The sequence below is a fragment of the Schistocerca serialis genome, chromosome 1, assembly GCF_023864345.2.
Source record: "Schistocerca serialis cubense isolate TAMUIC-IGC-003099 chromosome 1, iqSchSeri2.2, whole genome shotgun sequence".
In the NCBI taxonomy this organism is placed as follows: domain Eukaryota; kingdom Metazoa; phylum Arthropoda; class Insecta; order Orthoptera; family Acrididae; genus Schistocerca; species Schistocerca serialis.
The window spans coordinates 357046489-357069888 of record NC_064638.1 but is presented as its reverse complement, the minus strand read 5'-3'; the positions used below and the strand labels follow the sequence as shown (position 1 = coordinate 357069888).

General features: G+C 42.7%; 1 protein-coding gene across 1 annotated transcript; it reads right to left on the bottom strand.

Annotated features, from left to right (window-relative positions):
- Positions 1-1520: 1520 nt before the first annotated feature.
- LOC126470199 (60S ribosomal protein L10) lies at positions 1521-22353 on the bottom strand. The gene is made up of 6 exons (XM_050097873.1): positions 22241-22353; positions 22080-22108; positions 19211-19409; positions 19017-19123; positions 1827-1989; positions 1521-1739 (listed from the first exon to the last, which is right to left on the bottom strand). The coding sequence occupies exons 2-6, from the start codon at positions 22100-22102 to the stop codon at positions 1569-1571; spliced, it is 663 nt and encodes a 220-aa protein (XP_049953830.1). The 5' UTR covers positions 22103-22108; positions 22241-22353; the 3' UTR covers positions 1521-1568.
- Positions 22354-23400: the final 1047 nt, after the last annotated feature.

The following is a 23400-nucleotide window of genomic DNA, read 5'->3' as shown; positions in this document are numbered from 1 at the left end:
CACCACTTACATGGCAATGGCTAAAACGACAGTGCCCAATACACAACCGAATTAAAATGATCTCTCAGCAAGGGGTGGTGGGCCAACCAATTGGGAGAGGTTTAATTCCCCACAGCTTGCTCCCACGAAGGAAGACCAATGCCAGCTGAAGGAGACGAACTAGCGAGTCGATGTAGGATGACTGCAGCCTTGACGGCAGCAGCATCAATGTCCTTGTTTCCCATCAGACTGACATGACCAGGGACCCAAATAATCACAGTGGCTTCCTGAAGAGTGAGGAAATGGATCCACTGCACTAAGGGATAGACTGTGTACACCACACACAGGCTCTGCAGAGCAGAGAATCTGAACAAATGTACTGCGTGATCTGATACTGGGCTAAGAGCTCTGCTGCTAATACTGAGCAGTGTTTCAGAAGCAGACCGCAAAAATAGTCGGTGCCAATGACGAAGGCACACCCGACACCATGGTCAGTCATCAGTGTACACAAAGGTATTTTTGCTTACAAATCACTCATGTGCACAGTTCTAGAATATTGCTCAAGTGTGTGGGACCTGTACCACATAGGACTAACAGGGGATACTGAACATACATAGAGAAGGTTTTATTTACTCCATGGGAGAGTTTCAGAGATACTGAAGGAAGTGAACTGAAAGATTCTTTAAGATAGTTTATGCCTCCCTTACTTATCATTGACATAGGGCTCATGAAGATTAATTACTGCACACACAAAAAGGTATTCAACCATTCTTCTTGAACTCCACATGTGAAAAAAACAGAAAGGATCTCTAATAACTGGTACAATCAGATGTACCCCCTGCCTTGCACTCACGGTGGTTGGCAGAGTATAGATGTAGATGTCCTCAATTCACAACTCAAAAGCCAGAAGCTGACACTGCAACAGAATTTAATATTTTTTAGGAGACTGCTCAAGTAAATGAGCATGCCTTATTATTTGAATACATCAACAAAAACAGTTTTTCTAAAATTTTTCACCTTTGATTTTTTGAAAAAGTCTGCTTATAACTTTAAAAAGTGATGTGGTGGTTTGCATAAGTCCCCATAAATTTATCTTAGCATAAAAGTAGAAATAGTGGAGGAGGAGGATATCAGTGTTTAACGTCCCGTCGACAACGAGGACATTAGAGACGGAGCGCAAGCTCGGGTGAGGGAAGGATGGGGAAGGAAATCGGCCGCCCTTTCAAAGGAACCATCCCGGCATTCGCCTGAAGCGATTTAGGGAAATCACGGAAAACCTAAATCAGGATGGCCGGAGACAGGATTGAACCGTCGTCCTCCCAGAAATAGTGGACATCGGGAAGATAATACCACTTCTGAACAAAAGTGATGCATGGTACTTTTCCAAACTTAAAGGTTTAATTTGACACCAACAACTCATCATATTCCACTTTTTAATTATATGTATTCTATTAAATCCCCATAACCATCACAATAAATTTGAACAATAACCTTAGTGTTTGTACTCAGATACAAATAAAAGATTGCAAACAAACAAAACATTTCAGGTTTCCAAAGATTTTAATCATTCAAGAATCATATAATTTGAGTTAAGCCATCTGTGCCAATTCTACTTGAACTTTCTTCCAAGCATCAAGTGGACCATGTTCCGGGCGGTATTTCACATTACATCCATCACTGGCAAGCCTTCCTGCATCTCTAAGTTTCTCATAGACTTCACGCTCATATTTAGTGAAACCCCATTTCTTGGAAACATAGATCTGCAAAGTTAAAAGGCATTTAGAACAAGAAACACAGATTATGGTATTAACAAAATGTCAACGTATCATTCAAGTTGTTTTGTTTACCTTCTGGCGACCAGGGAATTTAAATTTGGCACGGCGGAGTGCCTCAATCACGGCAGCTCTGTGACGATCACTTGTCCTCACACTCATTATGGGCTGACCAATTCTTACACGAGCCACTGTGCCCTGAGGTTTTCCAAATGCACCACGCATTCCAGTCTGGAGCCTAAATACAGTTGTTCAATAGTTAGCACATTTAGAGCCTTCTACAACCCAAACAGTGCAGTAAAATATAAGAGACTGCAAAATGTTATTGCCACCCTGCAAGTACGAACTGTAGTTGCCTCATTCACACAACTTCTTGTAAAGTCCATTTTGAAGTATGAATTCAGGACTGGCAGAAACAGCTATTTTGTAAGACTCCAGGGGAGTAAAGCTATTATTGTGATTTCCAAGCTCTTTTAATACATTCATTTTTCACAATTTCTTACACTACTTCCAAAATGAGATTACTAACGTCACAGTAATGCTTTAAAATTTCACAGTACTTGTAAATAATATTTCACAGCACGTACAACTCTATGGATAACTTTCTTAGGTTTCCCAAAAATGCATCAGTGAGAAATATAACCACACAATACTCACTAAAGTTGCCAAACAATATATAAATATTAAAAAATACGTCCCACTTCAAGAGTATGTACCTGCTCACATGAGAGTCTCAGCTTGCTACCACTTGTCAATTTAGTAGCCATTGATTGCAGCCTACATCCAGCTACCACATTTAATCCAGTATGTCTCATTACTTGATGTTACATTGTTTTTGCCCTATTATTACACACGTCCTGCCCCATTAGAACTACTGTCACAAAAATTTGACTATGTAATTAAACCACTCTCCTCATCGAAGAGAACATATCAAAACAGATTCTCTCCCATAGGTCTCAATTCTCTCCACACAATTTCAGCATTAAAACTGATACCTGCATACACTTGCTAGATAAATGTCTTATTACGGTTAAAGCATAAGAGCTCGGAAAATCAATAGCATTCAAATGTGTGTTCCACACATTTATTCTAATTTGTGGAATAGTTTTCTTAATTATGTACACTAGAGTGTTCAGTTGATTTTCCCTTTGCCCATTCCATTGCACACTTCCATATCAATATTTGTTTCAAAAGGTTCTTTTATTTTAATAAAGTAACACAGTGCAGCAAATACTGAGACATTGCACCTCTTACATTTGAGACTAGGAGGTAGTTTCAGGTTAGACAAACTGAGCAATTGTGTGATTCAGTTCAGATAAATACAGCCACCCTGAAATCATTTAACTCAAAGTCTATTCAATGTTGGAAAATAACATACAGCTAATAAATGTAAGTGGAACAAAGCTCATGCAAGGGCAGGGGAGAGTGAAAAATAAGTTCAGCAAGCTGCTACTCCTGACCTAATTTGATCCAGCTTTGCACTTAGTTTTTGGTGTAGAACACAAAAACCAATTGAGATGAAGCTTTGCTAATGCCACAATCTCTCAAAATTTGTAGAAAAACAATTGGTTGCGATAGCCTTACTCAAATGAATCTGATGTGAATTGGGAGGGGATGACAGGGTGGGGGGAAGGGGGGAACTTGCATGGAGGGTGCAGGGACAGTGGGTTACCTGAGACTGAGGTCAGGATGATTATGGGAGCATAGGAAATGCTGTATGGCCACATCATATGTTAAGTGACAGTGCTCAACAACTGGACATGCAAACTTCCAGCTACAAGCATGGACATGCAAACTTCCAGCTACAAGCATGGACATGCAAACTTCCAGCTACAAGCAGCAGCATCGAGCAATATGCATTGTCCCCTTTGTGCAAAGCACGAACTCCCACTAAATGACAGCTACCAGAGCCATCCAGTTTTACTAGTCAGCACCTATAAATTGTGGAATATTGTAACTCAGCAGTTAAGCAACAAAATAAACTTTACTTTGGAAAATAAGGTGATAAAGGAGCACTGTACAAGAAATTTAGGAGGATTCTTCATTGGGAACATAAATATATCGAACTACAAAGGCTACCAGTAAAGTACTTCAAACATACACATATGAGGGGAGATATGTTTGACTATCTCATCAATGAATTAAAAATAAGTGATCAAGAACTTTCAACATAAATGCAGAAAATGAATAATGTAAATACATAAAACAAGTCACTTTTGCCACAGGTTGTTCATGGCGTGGAGGCATGACTGGCGTTTAATTTGAATTTTAGGTCCCAAGTTTAGCCCAGCTACTTAAATTTTAAGTGACAAGTACAATCATTTGTTTTGTGTACTATGTTTTCCCAATACCCTTTACACGGCATCTTAAAGTATATTTTTAGTGTATATGCTACACAGTATTCACACATCAAATTTCTAATAAATCACACTGAACAACCATGAAATTTTACTGATTGTTGGGAATGTAATTCATCACCAGTCAATGTTCATGCCAAGTGTTTCAACTAATCTAAATGGTCAGCATAAATAAGACAATTTTTTTTTAAAAAAAAGACCAATCTTTTTCTTAAATCATTTCTCCAAAAGTGCGAAATAAAACTGATTAAAGAAACATTTGATGCACCTTATTTGATCTACACGATTTCAAGCATCATTCAAGAGACAAAATGTTTCTCTCTCTCTCTCTCTCTCTCTCTCTCTCTCTCTCTCTCTCTTTTTGACAAGTTATTTCACAAAATATTTGACCAATCTCTCATTTTTTATTTTCTAGTTTTATTCAAATACTATGATTTTACTGACCTCACTTGTCTTCCTAGAATCTTCCATTCTTGAAATGTCCTAAATGTAAGTGTTAATTCAAAGGAAGACTGACAGGTATATTTGATGCCCAAAATAGTGAGGCCCTGAAGAGACGAACTTTTTGACACTTCATTTACATAGCTAGCAGTAGCTGTTTGTGAATCAGTTTAGATCAAATGATAAAACCCACCCTCTCAAAACATAAAACTAAATCTGCTGATGTCAGATAAAAATTAGCGGCAACAAGTCTGGTAACCGAAGATTTCATCGCAGGGCTGTCAAAGTCAGACAGTGCACCAGAATATGGGCCACTGTCATTAGGTGATGTCAGATAAAATTAACGGCAACGAGTCTGGTAACCGAAGATTTCGTCGCAGGGCAGTCAGAGTCAGACAGTGCACCAGAATATGGGCCACTGTCAACTGGTCGCCACATCAACACTGAGGCGGGTCTTCACAGCACAAGAGATAGCCGTGGGTCACCCAAGTGTGGCCAATACAGAGCCGACAGAGACCCACAGTTCCTGTGAGAGACCCACATGGTGGACTGCCACACATTCATAGTCTCCTTAATGGCACATAGTTTGTTGTGCATACTGAGACTATGCCATTCCGTCACCAAAGTTAAAAAACCTGGCAGTGTAAAAACGAACGCATCTCAGTTGCTGGAATGCCAATCTCAATAAGCAGTTTCCATGTAGCCTGTTTGGCCAGCCTGTCAGCAAGTTCGTTGCCTGGGATTCCGACACGTCCTGGGTTCCATACGAACACCACTGAATGACCTGACTGCTCCAGGGCATAGATGAATTTCTGGATGGTTGTTACCAAAGGACGAGGGTAGCACTGGTTGATAGTTTGTAAGCTGCTCAAGGAGTCAGTACACAGAAGAAATGACTCCCCAGAGCATGAATGGATGTGCTCAAAAGCACAAGATACAGCCACCAGCACTGCAGTGAAAACACTGCAGCCACTGGGCAAGGAATGCTGTTCAATATGTCCTCCATGGACATACATGAAGTTGACGTGACCATCAGCCATTGAGCTGTCTGTGTAAACCACTTCATGGCCTTGGTACGTGTCAAGAATCAAGTGGAAGTTACAGTGGAGAGCTGCGGGGTGAATTGAGTCCTTTGGGCCATGTGAAAGGTCCAGGCAAAGCCCAGCCTAAGCATACATGAATGGACCTCAAGTATAGGTAATAAAGGCAAGGACACCAGTTCAGATAGTAGGGATCGGACAAAAACTGCAATTGTAAGCCCTGACCTGGGTTGTTTATGTGGGAGATGAACTGCTGTGGATGGGAAAAGGAGACAGTAATTTGGACGCACAGGTGCACTACAAACGTGTGCAACATGACTGGTGAACAGTTGCGCACACCTGACCTGCAATGGAGGGACTCCTAAAAGCTCCCGCCGCTAGTCGAACACCACAGTGGTGCAACCAAACCATAAACCACACTCCCATAGTCAAGGTGGGATTGATGAAGGGCTCTGTAGAGCTGCAGCAGCATAGAGCAATCTGCTCCACTTGATGTTGCTCAGGCAGCAGAGGCATTGAGGTGCTGCCAGCACTTCTGCTTAAGCTGACAGGTGGGGAAGCCAAGTCAATAAGGCGTCGAAAACCAGTTCTAAGAATCGATATGTCTCCACTACGGTGAGGAGATCGTCAGTAAGGTAGTTCTGGTTCCGGAGGAACAGTACAAGTGCCCAAAATGGGAAGCCGTCGGCTAGAGTCTGCGCCTTGTGGATGGCTCCATGTACATGCCACTAAGCAACACCAGTACTGGTGGAGCAGTACGAAATGCAGAAGTCGTCTGCATACAGAGAGGGTGAGACAGAGCCCTACAGCTGCTGCTAGACCATTAATGGCCACTAAAAGTAGAGATACACTCAATACACAGCCCTGCAGGAACCCATTCTCCTGGATATGAGGCGACCTATGGGAGGCACCAACTTAAGACACGGAAACTACGAAGCGACAGGAAATTCTCGATAAAAATCAGGAGTGGGCCTCAGAGACCCCACTAGTATAATGTGGCAAGGGTATGATGTCGCCAGGTGGTGTCATACGCTTTTCGTAATCAAAAAAGAAAGCAACAAGGTGTTGCTGTCCTGAAAAGGCTGTTCGGATGGCAGACTCGAGGGACGCAAGATTATCAGTGCGATGGAAAGATGCCATCACACCAAATCCAGTCAAAGATCACGAGGAGATGTCGCTTTTAGTAAGATGAGAGGTGTTCAATCATCTGACTGGATCTGATCTGGCCCAGGAGCTGTATCGTGGCAATGTGCAATAGCACTGAGGAGTTCCCAATCTGTAAATAGGGTGTTACAGGGTTCACTGTGGCGTGTAGTGAATGAAAGGACTTTCCTTTCCAGCTAAGCAGTCACATTTGGGGCGATAGATAACACGCCATTTATGGTAACACGGGGGGCACCTGTTGGGGACTGGTACCCAAAAAGACATTTGATCTATGCCCAGACCTGTGAAGGTGACGTATGGCACGTGATGGTCTCTCCCAACACTCCTGTTTCCGTCTTTTGTTAATCTGGTGAACACCGGCACACAGCTGTTTAAAGGCTACGAGGTGCTCCAGAGAAGTGTGTTGCTTATGCCACTGTAGAGCTCGCCGACACTCCTGAATTGTCTCAGCGACTTCCAGCAACCACCAAGGGACTGTCTCAGGCCAGGACACCCCAAAGAACGAGGGATAGCGTTTTCCATTGCCGAAATGATCATTGTAGTTACCCGCTCAACCACCACATTGATGTTACCACATAGGGGAGATTCAACGGTGACAGTAGAGGTGAAAGCAACCCAGTCTGCTTTGTTTAAAGCTCATCTGGGCATGTATCTGCGGGCCTGACACCGGGGCAGTGACAGGAAGATGAGGAAGTGGTCACTACCACACAGATCGTCATGTGCTCACCAGTGGATACAGATCGTCATGTGCTCACCAGTGGATATATGGGTTAAGACGAGGACTACAAACAGAGATCAATGGCCAAATATGTGCCATGTGCCACACTGAAATGTGTGGGGGCAGCTGTATTTAAGAGGCAGAGGTAGAGTTGGAACAGTAAATCTGACATTACTGCCTCTGAAAGTAAGCACCGTGCCACGCCACAAGGGGTCAACAGTGTTAAAATCTCCCAAAAGTAGGAAAGGTTTAGGGAGTTGATCAATCAGTGCAGCCAACGCCTTCAGGGTTACTGCACCATCAGAAGGAAGATATACGTTGCATACATTTATTTCCTGCATCGTCCTTATCCTGACAGCCACAGCTTCAAGAGGGGTTTGAAGGGACACAGGTTCACTGTATACTGTGTTCAGCACAGACACAAACTCGACCTGACACTATTACAGTCACTACGGTTCTTGTAATATCCCCTATAACCGTGGAGGGCAGGGATCCACATTTCCAGGAACCAGGTTTCCTGAAGGGCAATGCAGAAAGCAGGTGCAAAGTTTAAGAGTTGTCATAGCTCAACCAGGTCGTGGAAAAAACTGCCGCAATTCCACTGGAGGATGACATTATCGTGAGGCTGGGAAGGCATGAAGCACGCAAGGAGGCAGATTATGCCTCAGGGTCACCTGCTGCCACCGATTGAGTATTTGTAGCCATTTCTATGGTGGATGAGGTATCAGTGAGAATCAGGCCCGCAGGGGACACTAAGATCTCCACCGCATCCTCAATTGCAGAGTGGTAGGGAGTGGTTGTGTTTGGGGCCACCAGAGGTCCTGTTTCTTAGCAGACTGCTTCTTAGTTTGCTTGCTCTCTCACTTATTTAGGGGCTTACTGGGAAGATTTCTTCAAAGCAGCTTCAAGCATGAAGGAAGACCATGAAGCTCTTCATCCAGCAGCTTTTGGCTCCTTTAGCCACTGGCGAATGTCCGCCATGGCATTAATGGGGACCCTGGAATGGGGGAGTCTTCTTGTGGCCCAGTGGGCTCACTGTTCGTGGCACAGAATGAGGAACCATTGGCACTTGGGACAGCGTTGGTGAATTGGCTGCAGCCTATGTCGGCGTCAACCAAATGGGGTATAATCTTCCGAATTTACCTTTAGCCTCTGTATAAATCAACCAGTCCAGGGTCTTGTACTCCATGATTTTCTGCTCCTTTTGGAGACTGAGCAGTCTGGCGTGCAGGGGGAGTGCTCTCCACAGTTGATGCAAGTGGGAGGAGGCGCACAGAGTACTTGGGTGCAGTGGACGCCTGCAGTCTCGACATGCGGCACTGGAAGTGCAGCAGGAAGACGTGCCCAAACATCCAGCACTTAAAGCTCGGCATAGGGATGTATGGTTTGACATCACAGCGGTAAACTGTCACCTTGACCTTTTCAGGTAATGAATCACCCTCAAAGGCCAAGATGAAGGCACTAGTAGCAACACTGGGGAGTTTACAGCTCAGGCATCAGCAGTGCGATCCCTGTGTTATCAGGGGGCTACCATAGATATGTGTCGGCCCCACCACAACGTACTGGCTATCGTGTTGGATATTGGGCATACAGAAATCCAATATTGTCATGGGGGCAAAAAGAGGACAGGAGACAATGTAAGAAGATAAGTTACCCCGAAAAGTGTCCTCGCCCAAACAGTTGAATCGCAGGTGGTGATGCAAAGACATGACAAAGAGATTTAGGAGATCGAATCCAAGGACACTGGATAACTCGTGCACCATGTAAGGCATCCTTCCGCATATGGCCCCCACTTCTGTAGAATTTCGAGTGGTAGGTCAAACCATTGAACGGGACCTGAACTCGTAGGGCCGAAAAGTGAGAGACTCCTCAGGCCTATTCTAACCTCCAGACCTGCACGGGGTACTGGACAGGTCTTGCATATTGGTCTGGGGTTGGGAGCGGCAAACAAATGGACTAACAATATGTAGGTGGGTGATGGAGCACTAGTTTATGAGGGGTGGGAAGGATATTTGATGGAATGTCCCTCATTTCAGGGCATGATGATAGGGATTCCACAAGTTTAACCATCTGAAATTCCCTGATTTTCAGACAAGTTTTAGCATATTTCCCTGACAAATTTTGACAGTGATTGATTGAGAGGGTTTATGGGACCAAGATCATCAGTCCCATGATTCCATAGTTACTCACAGAAGAAAGAGGGTCTGCTAAAAGTAGATGGATCCAGTCAGGGGAGTCAAACTATAAAGCAAGTAAAAACTCACACGGTAAAAAGCATAAAATGTTAGACCAAATCTAAAAACTGGAAAAAAGAGCTTTCCATGGACGAGTGGTCATGGGGTCCCAAACTGAGAAAACGTGAAGAGGCTCCAACCACAACCAAATTACCCCTGCTCCAGGAGTACAGCAAAACCTTATACCTGGAATTAACCACTTTCATGGAAGAAACTGAGGACCAGTTCAACCGTCCATGAATTGTCAGCTACTATTTAAGAAGGACTATACATAGGACGAAGGGTCAGAAGAAGGGAACATTCCACCGATGTAGGGTACAATCAGTCTAGCTACACAAGCATATTGTGGGGGTGGTTTGTTGCACAGCAGGGGAAACAATGGGTGAGCCTGGTATGACCAATGCATAGATGGCATAAAGCAGTGCACTCCTCCCAAAATTAGAAGGAAGAGCACCAAATTGTAATAGTCTCCTGCATTGTGTGGAGTTTATTACTGAGAGCAGTAGCCAGCCAGTTTATTCCCTGATACCCACATCAGTTGGGACCCAGAGAAAGACAACTAAGCAGGCAGTACGGCCAAAGGAAGAGATAAGGTCATGGATAGCAGAAACCAAAGAATGAAAAGAGTAACAGGCTACTCAATGGGTCAGTACACATTAAATGTGAAGGGACACCTGAGTAACAAAATGGAGGACCCTGGTAACAGCTAGCAGTTCTACTGTAAACACACTACATGATTGTGGCAATAAATGGTGTTCTAAGCCAGAAGGTGTGGAAGCATATTCCACTTTATTTTCTTAGAACCATCAGATAGTAGCACTCACTCAAAGGATGGATGGGATGTACAAGATGCTGGAAGACCATAGGTGCAACAGACCTTAGGTCCCAAGAAGAGGTGACTCCTAATCCGTGGTCTAGGCACCATCCAAGGGGGGATGTGTGAGGAACTACATGGGGCAAATTTCAGTGAACAGATGGAGATCCTGACGGGGGGAAGTGAGACATTCCAACTGACAATCCCACCTGCGGGCAGTGATCAGGAGGGAGATGTCCCTCACTTGCTAAGAGGACAGAGAACACGGGGTGGTCAGGGAATCTGAATGTCAATTGCCTAAGAAACCAGGAGTTGGCTTCATCGTATTTGTAGAGGGGGAATCCCCACTTCCATGAGGAGATTGTCAAGGGGATTGGTGCGAAAGGCACCAATAGCCAGATGTACCCCAAAATGGTGAATAGGATCAAGTATTTTCAGAGTGGAAGGAGCTGCTGAGCCATAAATCTGACTTCCATAATCTAGTCTGGACAAGACCAAAGCCTGCTGAAGACGGAGAAGAGTAGCATAGTCTGCACTCCAAGATGTGTGGGCCAGGAAGTGGAGAGCACTAAGCTTCTGCATGCATGTTGTCCTCAGGTGGTGAATATGGGGCAGCCATGTCAGCTTTTCATAAAAAAAGGCCCAAAAAAACAGGACTGTGCTGCAACATCTAGGAGCAGGTTGCCTAAATAAAATTCTGGATCAGAGTATAATATGAATTGACGACAAAAATGCAAAACCTGTGTTTTGGAGGGAGAAAATTGAAAGCCTGGAGAGACAGCCCACGCAGAAGTCTGCCGGATGGCAGCTTGGAGCCAGCACTCAGCAGACGCTACCGAATGGGAGATGCAGCATATGCAAAAATTTTAGACATACAATTCCGGGGTAAACTGAGGGCCAACAGAGGTTACAAGCCCATTGATGAACATGAGAATTCCGGGGTAACCTGAGGGCCAACAGAGGTTACAAGCCCATTGATGAATGAGAATTCCGAGGTAACCTGAGGGCCAACAGAGGTTACAAGCCCATTGATGAATATGAGGAAGTGTGGGACACTTAATACGGAACCCTGTGGGATACTGTTCTCCTGAATCCGAGGTATGCTAAGTGAATGCCAACTGCACTCTGAAGAGTCGATGGGATAAAAATTCGTGAATAAAAATTTGAATGGGCCCACAAAAGCCCCAGACATGGAGGATAACTAATATGCGATGGTGCCAAGCCATGTCATATGCCTTACATAGGGCAAAGGAGACTGTTACAAGGTGCTGACAGTAAAAGCCTGTCAGATTGCAGTTTCAAATCTGAGTAAATGGTGAGTTGGCGATCGTCCTTCCCTGAAGCCACACTGATATGGTGACAAAAGGCCCCGAGATTCAAGAACCCAACAAAATCTGAAGCTAACCATCATCTCGAGCAGTTTACCAAGTAAATTCATCGTGCTAATTCGGTAGTAGCACTTGAGACATTGGGTTCTTCCCAGGCATAAGGACAGGGTAACTACAGTGTCTCATTATTGTGAGGGGAAGGCACCCGTGAGTCCAATGTGGTTGAAGACCCTGCATAGATATTGCCTATGTGTAATGTACAAGTGTTAAATCTGGTTGTGGACAGAATCTTGGCCTGGGGCTGTGTCATCTGAAGAAGTAAGAGCCTCCAAGATTTCCCATTCAGTGAAGGGTTTGTTATAGGATTCAGCTTGATGATGGTTGAAACAGGAGGGCCTGTTCAACTCTGTTTCTGTTGGAGAAAGATGGCAGTATACGAAGAGGACACTGATGCTGCCGCAAAGTGTCACGAGGTGTTCCGCAAGGATCAATGGATCAGTAGACAGAGCACCTTGGAGGATAAGATTCTTGACAGTTGACTGTTGCTGGTGGCCCAGAAGGCTACAGAGCTTGGACCAAACCTACAATGAAGAGCCATACGTCCCCAGGAAGGAAAAATAGCTCTCCCAGCACTCACTTCTACTCAACTCTACAAGGTAACGAACCTTGGCCTGGAGATGATTAAAGGGAGGAAGTTGGTCTTGAAGGGTGTTGTTTAAATCACTGCAGTGCCCGTCGGCAGTCCTTGGTCCACTGTGGTACTGGTCGATGGAGACCTGTGAATGGGGGCAGCAGTGTCAGCAGCATGAAGAATAATGGCAGAGATGCCCTGCAGGACCGCATCAATGGAATTATTGTCACAAGGTGACCAATGTAGGCAAGCCACGAAAGAAAGGGAGGAGATTGTGAGGTCGATAGTAGTAAAGGTGCCATGAGTGGCACTGAAGTGGGCACGGGAACTGTCATTGAGGAGACAAATCAAAGTCTGTAGCAAGTTGGTCAAGTAGAAGACAACCTACCCGACAAAGTGGCACTCATGGGGTGGTATGCACTTAAGTCCCCAAGGAGGAGATATAAAAGTGGGAGTTGCTGTATTAAGGTAAACAGTTCAATATGAGGAAATGCCTATTAGAGGGAGGTAGACACTGAAAACCGTGATTGCCCGAGTCGTCTACACACTAACCACTATTACTTCCCAGTTGGTATGAAGGGGGATACAGTCACTAGTGAAACTGGTGTGAACCAAGTGCAAACCCCTCCAGACACTACCCCAGCCAGCACAGTTCGAACAGAATGCCAACAACATGAAATGTTAAGAGAGTGGTCATCACGAAAGAGTTTCTTAAAGAGCAGGACAGAATAAAGAGTAGGAGGAAACTTTCCGTTGTTATTTCCAGGTGGCGGCGATAATATCCGTTGCAATTCTACAGGATTATCATGTGGTGAGAGTCCAGGTGAGAAAGAAGCCAAAGGGAGGTCACCTCCCTTGGACAGTGGTAGTCACCAATGAGGATGTGGTGAAATCCATAAAAACTGAGTGATTCAGGATGAGTTGGAAGGGGCAAAGCCCTATGAGAAGCCTCATCCTTTGACTTGTGCTGCTGCTGCTTCTCCTTCTCCCTCAGAGGGAGGGAGGAGGCATTATCAGTAAGGGAAAAGATTGCAATGATGTCGAGATCGGACAGAGAGCAAGTTTGATTTGGGGCCCTGAGTGCGGGTCTCCCCTCCAGCCCAAGGGTGCAAACTTCCTGTCCCAAGAATGCTGAGGAGGAGGAGGAGGAGGAGGAGGAGGAGGAGAAGCGGTTACTGGAGGTGGAAGGACAGGAGCCACCAAGGGTGCGAAAAGGGAAGGGCAGTAGGAAGGAGGGAAGGGGATGAGGAGGGGAAGTGTAACTGAGGCAAAGGTAGAGGCGAGATTTACAGGGTATGAGGTTTGTCAAATTTCTTCCAGGCCTCGAAGTAGCTGAGATGGTCAAGGTTCTTTATTTGCTGAAATTTTTTCCTTCATGCACACTGGACACATTGGTTAGTGGGGAGATTGGCAGCAACCAGTCCCCACAGATGGGAAAGGCATCGCATCGTGAGGACATGTGGCCGAACTTGAGGCAATGGAAGCAACGCAAAGGGAGTGGAATGTATGGCTTCACATCGCATTTGTACACTATTACGTTTACCATCTCAGGCAAGGTATCCCTCAGATATGAAGAAAGTGCCAGTGTCTACACAATGGTCCTTAGGGCCTTTATGGACACTCCAGACGAAATGAACACCGCATCATTCCAATTAGCCTTATGTTCATCATCGAACTCGAGGAGGAGTCCCCATTGAAAATTACATACTGTGTCATACTGAGTGACTTGTGAGGAGCGATAGCTGCAGGCACAGAGGTAGGCTGGCTGAAGTTGTCTTTATAAGGAGAGAGCCACATCTCATCTTAATGATTCAGCTTCACCGAACTTGTCCTCGGTATGTTCCACAAAGAAACGGGGTTTGGTGATGGCAAAAGTCCCCCTGCCGATCCTCGCACAGACGAGGAACCGCAGAAAGGGTTTCGTCCCAAGCCGGCATATCTGTCCCTCCTCCCAGGGTGTATCCAAGGATGGTAAGGCTGGAAAGGCAGAAACAGGAATCGAGACAGAACTACTTTAAGGACAAGATGCAGCTGCATATGAGTGGCCAGAGTTTAACACATTTACTGTGACAAACTTCTGCCCTGGTACCATCCACTCTGAACAGGGGCTTGTCTTGTGGCACCACCCAGCCACAGCAATGGCTGGCTAGCAGGACAGTCATAGCCAGTTCTGTTGCCTCGAAAAAATGGGCAACCCCTTCTATGCTTGCACAAAGCATTCACAGCACAGGTACCAGCTGTGTGATTCCTGTGGTATCAGGGGACTCAGCCACATGGGTACATAAGAGCCCCACCACACGGACTGGCTACCGAGCTGGTGACCTAACAAGGAGGCAAAAGGGCTTTGGCGGGATGAGAGGAAAGGAACCCACAGCAGACACTAAGGAGGGGGCCGTTCTCCATCTGGCTCACACAGCAAACTTCAAACTTGGAGATGGAGGTCAAACCTGACGAGGAGCAAAAAAGAAAAGCCAAAAATGAAGAGGAAAAGCAACCAACCAAAACTGCAAGATGAAGTAAAGCCATGAGGATAGCTAGGCCGACAAAGGACGCCAAGATAAGGAAAGGGAGGGGGACAAGTGAAAGAAAGGAGGACAAGGAAGGAAAAAGAAGGGCAAAGGAAAGCAGCCTGGAAAAGAATAAAGGCTGCAATAGCTCAGGGACCCGAGCACACCACACACATACCCATAAAAGAGCTGTTGGGCCCCTGGAGGGGCAAATTTTGAGATCTCAAGCACAAATAAAGACATACATTGACAAAAATGCAAGGACTTCTGTGGTTCTAAACATGTGAGCAAAAATCTTGAGTACTAACATCAATATCTTTTGCCGTGAACTGTTTTTAGACGGAGAAAGCAAGCCAAATGATATGTTTCATAAAGATCACCCATGTTATTTTATTTCAATAAAATGAAACATTTGATGACAAAAATACGTATTTCATTGGAGTCGCAAAACAAATTTAAAATACCTTATTTATTTCAGAAACAACCTTAGAAAAAAGTCGGCCACTTCAAAGAAGTGTGTAAGGTAGAGAAGTTGTGTAACCCAACACTATAGGTGACTGCCAATAAAATATTGATTCTATTATGTTCATTATTATCAGTTATTACCCACTGAGGTATGCTTGTTTCTTCTTCACGAAATATGTGAGTACATAGTGTACAAACTGCCAATGACTACCAAAATTTTCTTCATCTTATCCTCCATTTCTAATAAACAATCTACTTACAAAGTGCCAAAATGTACTAGAATAAATAAAATGTCTATAAAACACCGCACTGTACAACGTTCTTGCTGTAAGTCAGTCAGAATTCCTGAAATCCATTGCCAGTGGCCTCTGGCCTGCCAAGCAGCACTGCAGTCCCGCAAGTCCATGGATAAACCACGAAAATCTGTCTCATTTACACCACACACAGACCTGGCCTGCAGGCAGATCATTGAGACTACATCCAATGGGCAGGGCCTGCACATTAGTCGGGAATGTTGGGCTTCAGACTGGCAGTCCCAAACTGTCAGATACATGGCCTGCGGTTTTGGCCCATCACGAAAGCCCACTGGTGTGGCTAGCCATCTACATGTCACAGACAGCATGTTGATGAAATGAGGCTGCAGTGATCAATCCATGCAAAAGATAACTTGCTTCAATACTTTGAAAATCAATACTAATGAGGATAGGTAGCAACTCACCGTGAAGATGATCACTGAGCTGCAGACAGGCACATAAAAGACAATCACACTCTCCCAACTAAATTTTTGGCCATGGCCTTTGTCAGAAATCAAGAGCACACACCATTCACAAGCAACTCATGCACACGAGAGTTGTCTCCGGCCGCTGAGTCAAGTCTCTGAGAATCAGATACAAACAAACCACTCCTCACACCTCCCTGCCTCTCATCAGCAGCTGTTAGGCTAGCAGCACTGACTGCAAGCAAAGAGGAGTGGTACAGAAAGGGAAGAAGCAGTATGAATGAGGGAGCAGGGAAGCAGCTCACATACTCAGCTGCACCCAGCCAGTGACGATTCATGACATCTCAGTAAACAAATCATTTCAATCTAATGAGCCAAAAACAAGATTTTCCAGTGGTTAGAAGTAGTTAGAAGTTGTTCTAGGGGGGAATCGACAAGCCACTGGTATCATTTAGAGGCTGCTGTCCATTCAAACAGTACATCCCAAGCAAACAGCAAAATATGGGCTCAAGATACAGATTGTGTGTGACAGCAAATCACAAAGCCCAAATTTATACAGGAAATGAGAGTGGATTGGCACTGGAAAACATTAGGGAAGGAGAGTAGTTGCTGATCTTACCTCTGATTTTTGGGGTCAGAATGTAACATGTGAATTTCTTTACATCATTCAATTTGTGACAGCTGCTTCATAAAAGGAAACTGACAATGTTAGGAGCCACATGTTAAAATAAGCCAGAGCTTCCACAAAATATGACCAACAAGGAGGTTCACAGCTCTTCGTTTTACTTCGCAAATGACACTACACTTGTCAATTATATTCCTAAGAGAAATAAGAATGTTGTACTAATGAGCACTCTCCACCATGGTGGGGGAATAGGTGACATGGCTGATGAGAAGTAAAAAATGATTTTAGATTATAATTCAACCAAAGAGGCTGTAGACACCATCAACTAACAGGTACATCATATACGTGCAAACAAAAAACGACTAGTTGGTCCATGATAGTTTTCTACACTATTCTTGATATTGCTGCTTATAATGCATATGTCTTGTGGACTTCGACTGACCCAAGTGGAATGAAAGAAAATTGGCTAGATGGAGAACATTTTTGGAGGAACTTGGAAAGTCACTGGCTGCAAAGCACATTGCATCAAGGAAGCATTTTCCAAGAACAGAAGATTCTCGAGAATGATCAGGAGCGTCCAAGGCCCTGAAGGAGTGACAGGTGTGGCTAAATCAGTAACTACAAACCACTAAATGTGCGCATGCTAGAAGGTCTCTCCTTCAAGCAATGACAATAAAACTTTTGCCGAAAGTGTAATAAATGTGTATGTAAAACACATCACCACTTGTGTCCAAACTGCAGTCAGTAAGAAGAAAGGAAAGTTAATATGGGTAGATAGATGGTTGAGAAAGACTTTTGGTGGAAATGTTTGTTCCTAATATAACCTGCTTGAATAGTAAAATAATAAATTTTCTTTAGTGAACTTCTGTGTATTATTATCATTACTTTTGCTATCGTTATTATTATCACTACAATCATTAACAACCAACTGTAATAACAATGTTCATCGATTACAACTGCACGAAAAATACGTCTGAGTAGAAGCTTTTTTCAGCATTTTATTATGTCGGTTCATATTGACCCAAACAGGTACATTTGTGTAGCAAATGTGAACACAACAGTCCACTATTGATTCTTTATATCTGTGTGTGTGTGTATAGCTCATTGTAAACTGTTGCCAAAGCCAATTACAGACAATGCCTGTAACTAGTAACTTAATAGTCTGTTTTTGTTCTTTGCACTGCGTGTGGCATGTTTAATTGACGTACAGTGCCTAATTTGGTATGGAAATTTCACATGAAAGTGGCAAGACTAAAACCATACTCCTAAAAAAATACTGAATTTCAGATTTTTTATTCGAGCATGTTAACCGAAGTGGTGGTGGTGGTGGTGATGTTTGGTTTGTGGGGCATTTCAACTGCATGGTCATCAGCGCCTGTACGAAGCCCCAATTTTTACATAGTCCAATCCAGCCTGTCACGAATGATGAAATGATGAGGACAACACAAACACCCAGTCCCCGGGCAGGAATTGAAACAGAGACCCTATGATCCAGGGACAGCAACACTAGCCATGAGCTGTGGACCTTAACAAGTAACATTACAATGGAAAGTATTTCTAATGGACATAAATGACTCTTCAGTGGTTAATTATAAAGAGTGCTTGCAATGTTATGATACATATTGTTAAAGAGCCAAAAAAGTATAGCATTTCTGCCAAGTTCCCACGCTGATAACAATGAATATATATGTAAGGAAATGCATGTTACACCAAATATTCAACAGACAATGCACATACAGTGCTGTTTACTCACAACCTATTCCTTGTTAAGAGATGGAGAAAATCTGTCAAGACAAAAATTTTCAGTAAGTTTGAAAGTACAATGTGGCTTGGACATTGCTTCTTGATCTTCATTTATGATATTTCTGTATTCTGCACCAAAAGTTATGACAGTAAGCTGAAGGATAATAGTTGCATTATGTGGGCTTATAAAATATCAAACTTATTTTGTGTTTCCAATGTTGTAGACACTCACCCTAATTAAAATGACTAGTACCTACACCAAGCTACAGACAGTGCTGAATGCTGGCAGTCATTCATGCAGATTCCTTAGGTACATTTTCTACAAACTTAAAATGGAAGCTCATAGTATCTTCCATACTGAAGAACCCACAATGGCTAGTTCAAGTAAAAACTAGATAGCCTGCCTATTTAAGTTGCAAAGCAGAAGTAATCATTCACCAGACATTACCAATATTAACACCACAACACTAGTGAACTTACCTGTCAGCTCCAGCACATGACAACATTTTGTTTATACGAATTACATGGAAGGGGTGAAGCCGCATTCTGATGTGAAACTGGTCTTTACCACAGTTTTTCACCATGTACTGCAAAAGAAAGTTGCAAGTTAACCACTAGGCATTTCTGTAAATTTAGTTGAATTGAAGCCCCGTTGTAAAATTAATTCAGCAAACCTTATTTGCACAGATTCTACCAGCTTCAAGTGCCTCCGAGGACAGTTGCTCATATTCATCTGACACAAGATGCACACACAGTGGGAAGTCTTCAACTCTTGCTTTTTTCCTTCCCAAGTCAAATATTCTAATCTTGGGATCAGGAACACCTCTGCAAAACCTTGACTTTGGATACGGTTTATTTTTGCAGTAGCGATAGCTGTAATAAAGTCAAATTATTTGCATCATTAAAAGTACCAAAGAAAATTCATTATCATGTATCTGTAACTGTATTACATCACTAATGGACACATGTACCTCCAGGCAGAATGATAGCCAAGAACGAGGAAGGTAGAGTTGCTAGCATTAATCTTTCTTTCAAACTAGACTCTCAGATAGCTGGCACAAGGAACTATTCCTGATTTTAAAAAGGCATTTACTCATTTCCTATTGCTATCAAAACAAAGCAAAGTATATGTAGTGAACAATTTCCAAGTTCATCACACAATCTTTCACTCTGCTTGTTACATATGTTTTGTTTGTGAGTATGTAGGCACACTGAATCATGTTCTGCCCACCAGAACCATGGAGAATGTACTGAAGTTACACTCAAAACAGGCCATCTTCAATTAATTCAGCTACTCTGGCACCAGGCTAAGAACCAAGAAGTAGATGGAAGGGAAAAGGGGGTTGGGTCCTCTATGTAACTTGTACGCTTACAACTAGTATTGGAAATTACACTAATTTTGGGGAAAAAAATGAGGAATCTGGCTTACCACTGCCATTTTCAAAACGCTATCTCCCTCCCAAATAGGCTAAACAAAATTCACAAACTTTACTTACTCTGACAATTGCCTGAACGACAAGCAACACTTGATTGTACAAGAAAGTAAATAATCTGTGTAAACTACAGTAACTTCTCTTACACCATGAATTGTTTTCATGTAACTACTTCAAAATTACATTTTAATTTTGAATAACTTAACAATTATAACACTGACATTAAATACAGACAAAACGATGGAAACAATGCACCCACAACTCTGGAAACACTACAGTGGCCAAAGGAATTATCCAATTCCACCCATCCGATATGACCCGAGGTGTAGTGGTAGCGATGCATATGACATCAATGCACTGTGGAGTTTATGAGTTGGTTTTGTGTGTGTGTGTGTGTGTGTGTGTGTGTGTGTGTGCGCGCGCGCGCACACACACACGGGCGTGCACTTGCTGAATGTCAAGTTGTATTGGGTTCATCTGAGCTTGGATGTGTGAAGTAGTTCAGGATGTAAGGTTTAGAAGTGTTTTCAGTGAGTTATCAATTATTTTTTGTTTATGTGCTTCGAGTTTTCATTAGATGTTTTTGGTTTTCTGTCTATAGCGCAGTAAGACAGTTTGTTGTGTGGCTTTTGCTGTATGGATATGACAATGGAATATAACAGTGCAGTGTTGTAGTAGGAGATAGGGCAGGGCATGCCTGTCATTAAAATCCTCCAGTTATCTGGACTGATCATTGAGACTGAAGTGTAGCACTTGTGGCAACATGATGTTAAGCAGAGTTCCATCTTTTTTCTGGCTTTACATCCGAGTTGTGATGTTTTGTGTATTTATGGTGTACTGAATCTGCTTTAATTTATGTAGTGATGTTTGATTTTTGAGCTGTATTGGTTTTATTTCTCATAGTTGCAGGTCTTGGTTTTTTTGTATCAATAGCTGTGGTTGACATATATACATTTAACACAATTATAAAAACAATCCACAAGTTAAATTCAGGAACTATACATAAAATGGACAAGCCTTCAACATGTATTTTGATGCATATAGGGCTACTGTGCATAAATCATGAAAGAATACAGGGCTGGAGGGTTGTCCAATACGTAGCTTCTACCATGGAACTGTACAGCTACATCTCGTACACCCCACTGGGTAACAGTCAATCAAAACAACCAATTAATATGGTGTTACAAACCCAGGAACAGACCTGTGACACCACGAGTAAATCCTGCACGAACAAAAACTTATGGGGAGGACAGCTACCACATTTCTGTGCTCTGTGTAGCCTACCTAAACAAAAATCAGTGACTTAACAACCATAAGTAGATTAATTTGCCTGGCACTATAAATCTGCATTGTATACCAAGGTGGCTTAACACACGTCATTCAACAGCATAGTCCAACAATCCGTAAAGATATCAAGTTCCGTAACGATAAAGTTCCTATCTGAAAGCTTATCTCACACCCACTACTAAGCAAATTACAAAACACTAACAAAAGAGCTGCACATTGATACGTAACAAGTAAAATTTGAACAATGAAGGTATTCATGCTGTTACTGAAAGCCCTGCACTCTTGTTTAAAACCTGCAAAAAAGAGGCCACTGCTGAACACACAGAAGGACTTCAGTGTAAAAACGCAGCAAACATTATCTATCCACATGTTTAGCTAATAAACTGTGCCAGCTCAATGCAAACAGAACTATGTATTTTAGCACTGACTACGTTTATGTGCCAAACTAACAACACTTCCATCGCAATAACTCAACAGCAGGCTACTTATCACTGACAGTTTGGGAAGTTCCATATAAAGGGCCACACTACGATTACAACAGATATACATAAGGTAACGAAACTTAATAATAATTTGGCACCCTCGCAAGGCAGGCTAAACTATCTTCAAATGACGCAATGATAAATAATTATTGTGTGGTTACGCTTTATTGTGCAACATGCCATGGACTAAGGTTAAAACATCATCGGACAATAAATTTGGTAAATCAGTAGTTATTTCCTAAACGGTCACTAAAAAATTAGAACCTTTACGGTGATATTAAGATACAAATACTAATCCAACACAAGACTACAGTAATAATGACCATATCTTAAGCACTCACCATCTCGCTGGCCGCCGACCCATCTTGGTCTGAAAAACACAGAAAAAGGTTACTTTTTATCACTATAGCTAAAACTACAATAGGGGCACTGACCACAACATTTCTTTCATTTTTTAATAATACACAACAACGGATGCAAAACGATTACAAACATATCTTACCTCTTACAGCCACGCGTCCTACGGCCAAATGAACTAATGTAGAGGTCAGAGATAACGGAGTTACGATCCAAATGGGTGGTACCAAAGATGAAAAGAATTACGATGTTTCATTCACTCTGGCCGTTATATCACTTAAAAACATTCCACAACCCACTTCAAATCAAGACGTTTAAACTGGTCGTCAACGGGTCGTCAGGTCACGTTAAGTCAAGCTTTCTCGGGGAAAAAGTTTTGATGGTATCGTTGTCTGCTATCATTGTAAGTTAACCATTTTTCGACATTCTCACCTATTTTATAGTAGTGTATATCATTCTGTTGAGTCTTCTTTATGTTTATTTTACTGATTTACTTTGTATGCGTGAAAAAATACTAATTTTAATATTGTAGTGCGACTTGAATATTTTTCCCATTGAGCATCTCTCCAAAAGTAACGTCAGATACGTGGAAGTTTAAAGTGATTTGGGGTTTTCACTAACCTAACAGAGCTGACACCTACACGGCATACAAATGATAAGTTGATGAAGCAATTTTCATTAAATAACATTTTCATATGAAGAAGTCAGCACTAATGTAGGAGAAAATAAATTTGTTAACGTCGTTATAAGTTACATAAGAAAAAACATAGTTTATAAGGTAAAAGGGTTCTATTTATTTCCTACCAATATTGTTATTTTGTTAGTATCTATACAACCTCGCTAGCACATAAATAACGATGTTTTGAAATATTGATTCACTTCTCAGCGCTTTACCACACAAAACTAATCAAGAACATACGTACATTATGAAGTTGGATTTGGCTATTAATAAACTTTATCATTGTTAGTTCCCATATTCAGATACTACACTCTGACTTTTTCTGTTATGGGTAGTGTCCAAGTGTTACAAGGCTTAAGGCAATTGACATGACATGACGTACTGGCCCGTGTCTATTCTTTTAGTACTTCGAGTTCAGCACTGTGACAGTAAATTATCTCCTCTGCGAGAAAACATTTTTCGTATTGTTTGCTCTCCGTTTTGTTTAACTTCTGCCACGGAGGAAGGTCAAGTGTATTGGTACTTAATGTTATCATGCTGAAATGTTTTAAGAAATCATTTTTCTTAGCTATAACAGTTTGGAGAGAACCAAAGTCATGGGTGTGGCTGATGAGAGCTTACTGAGA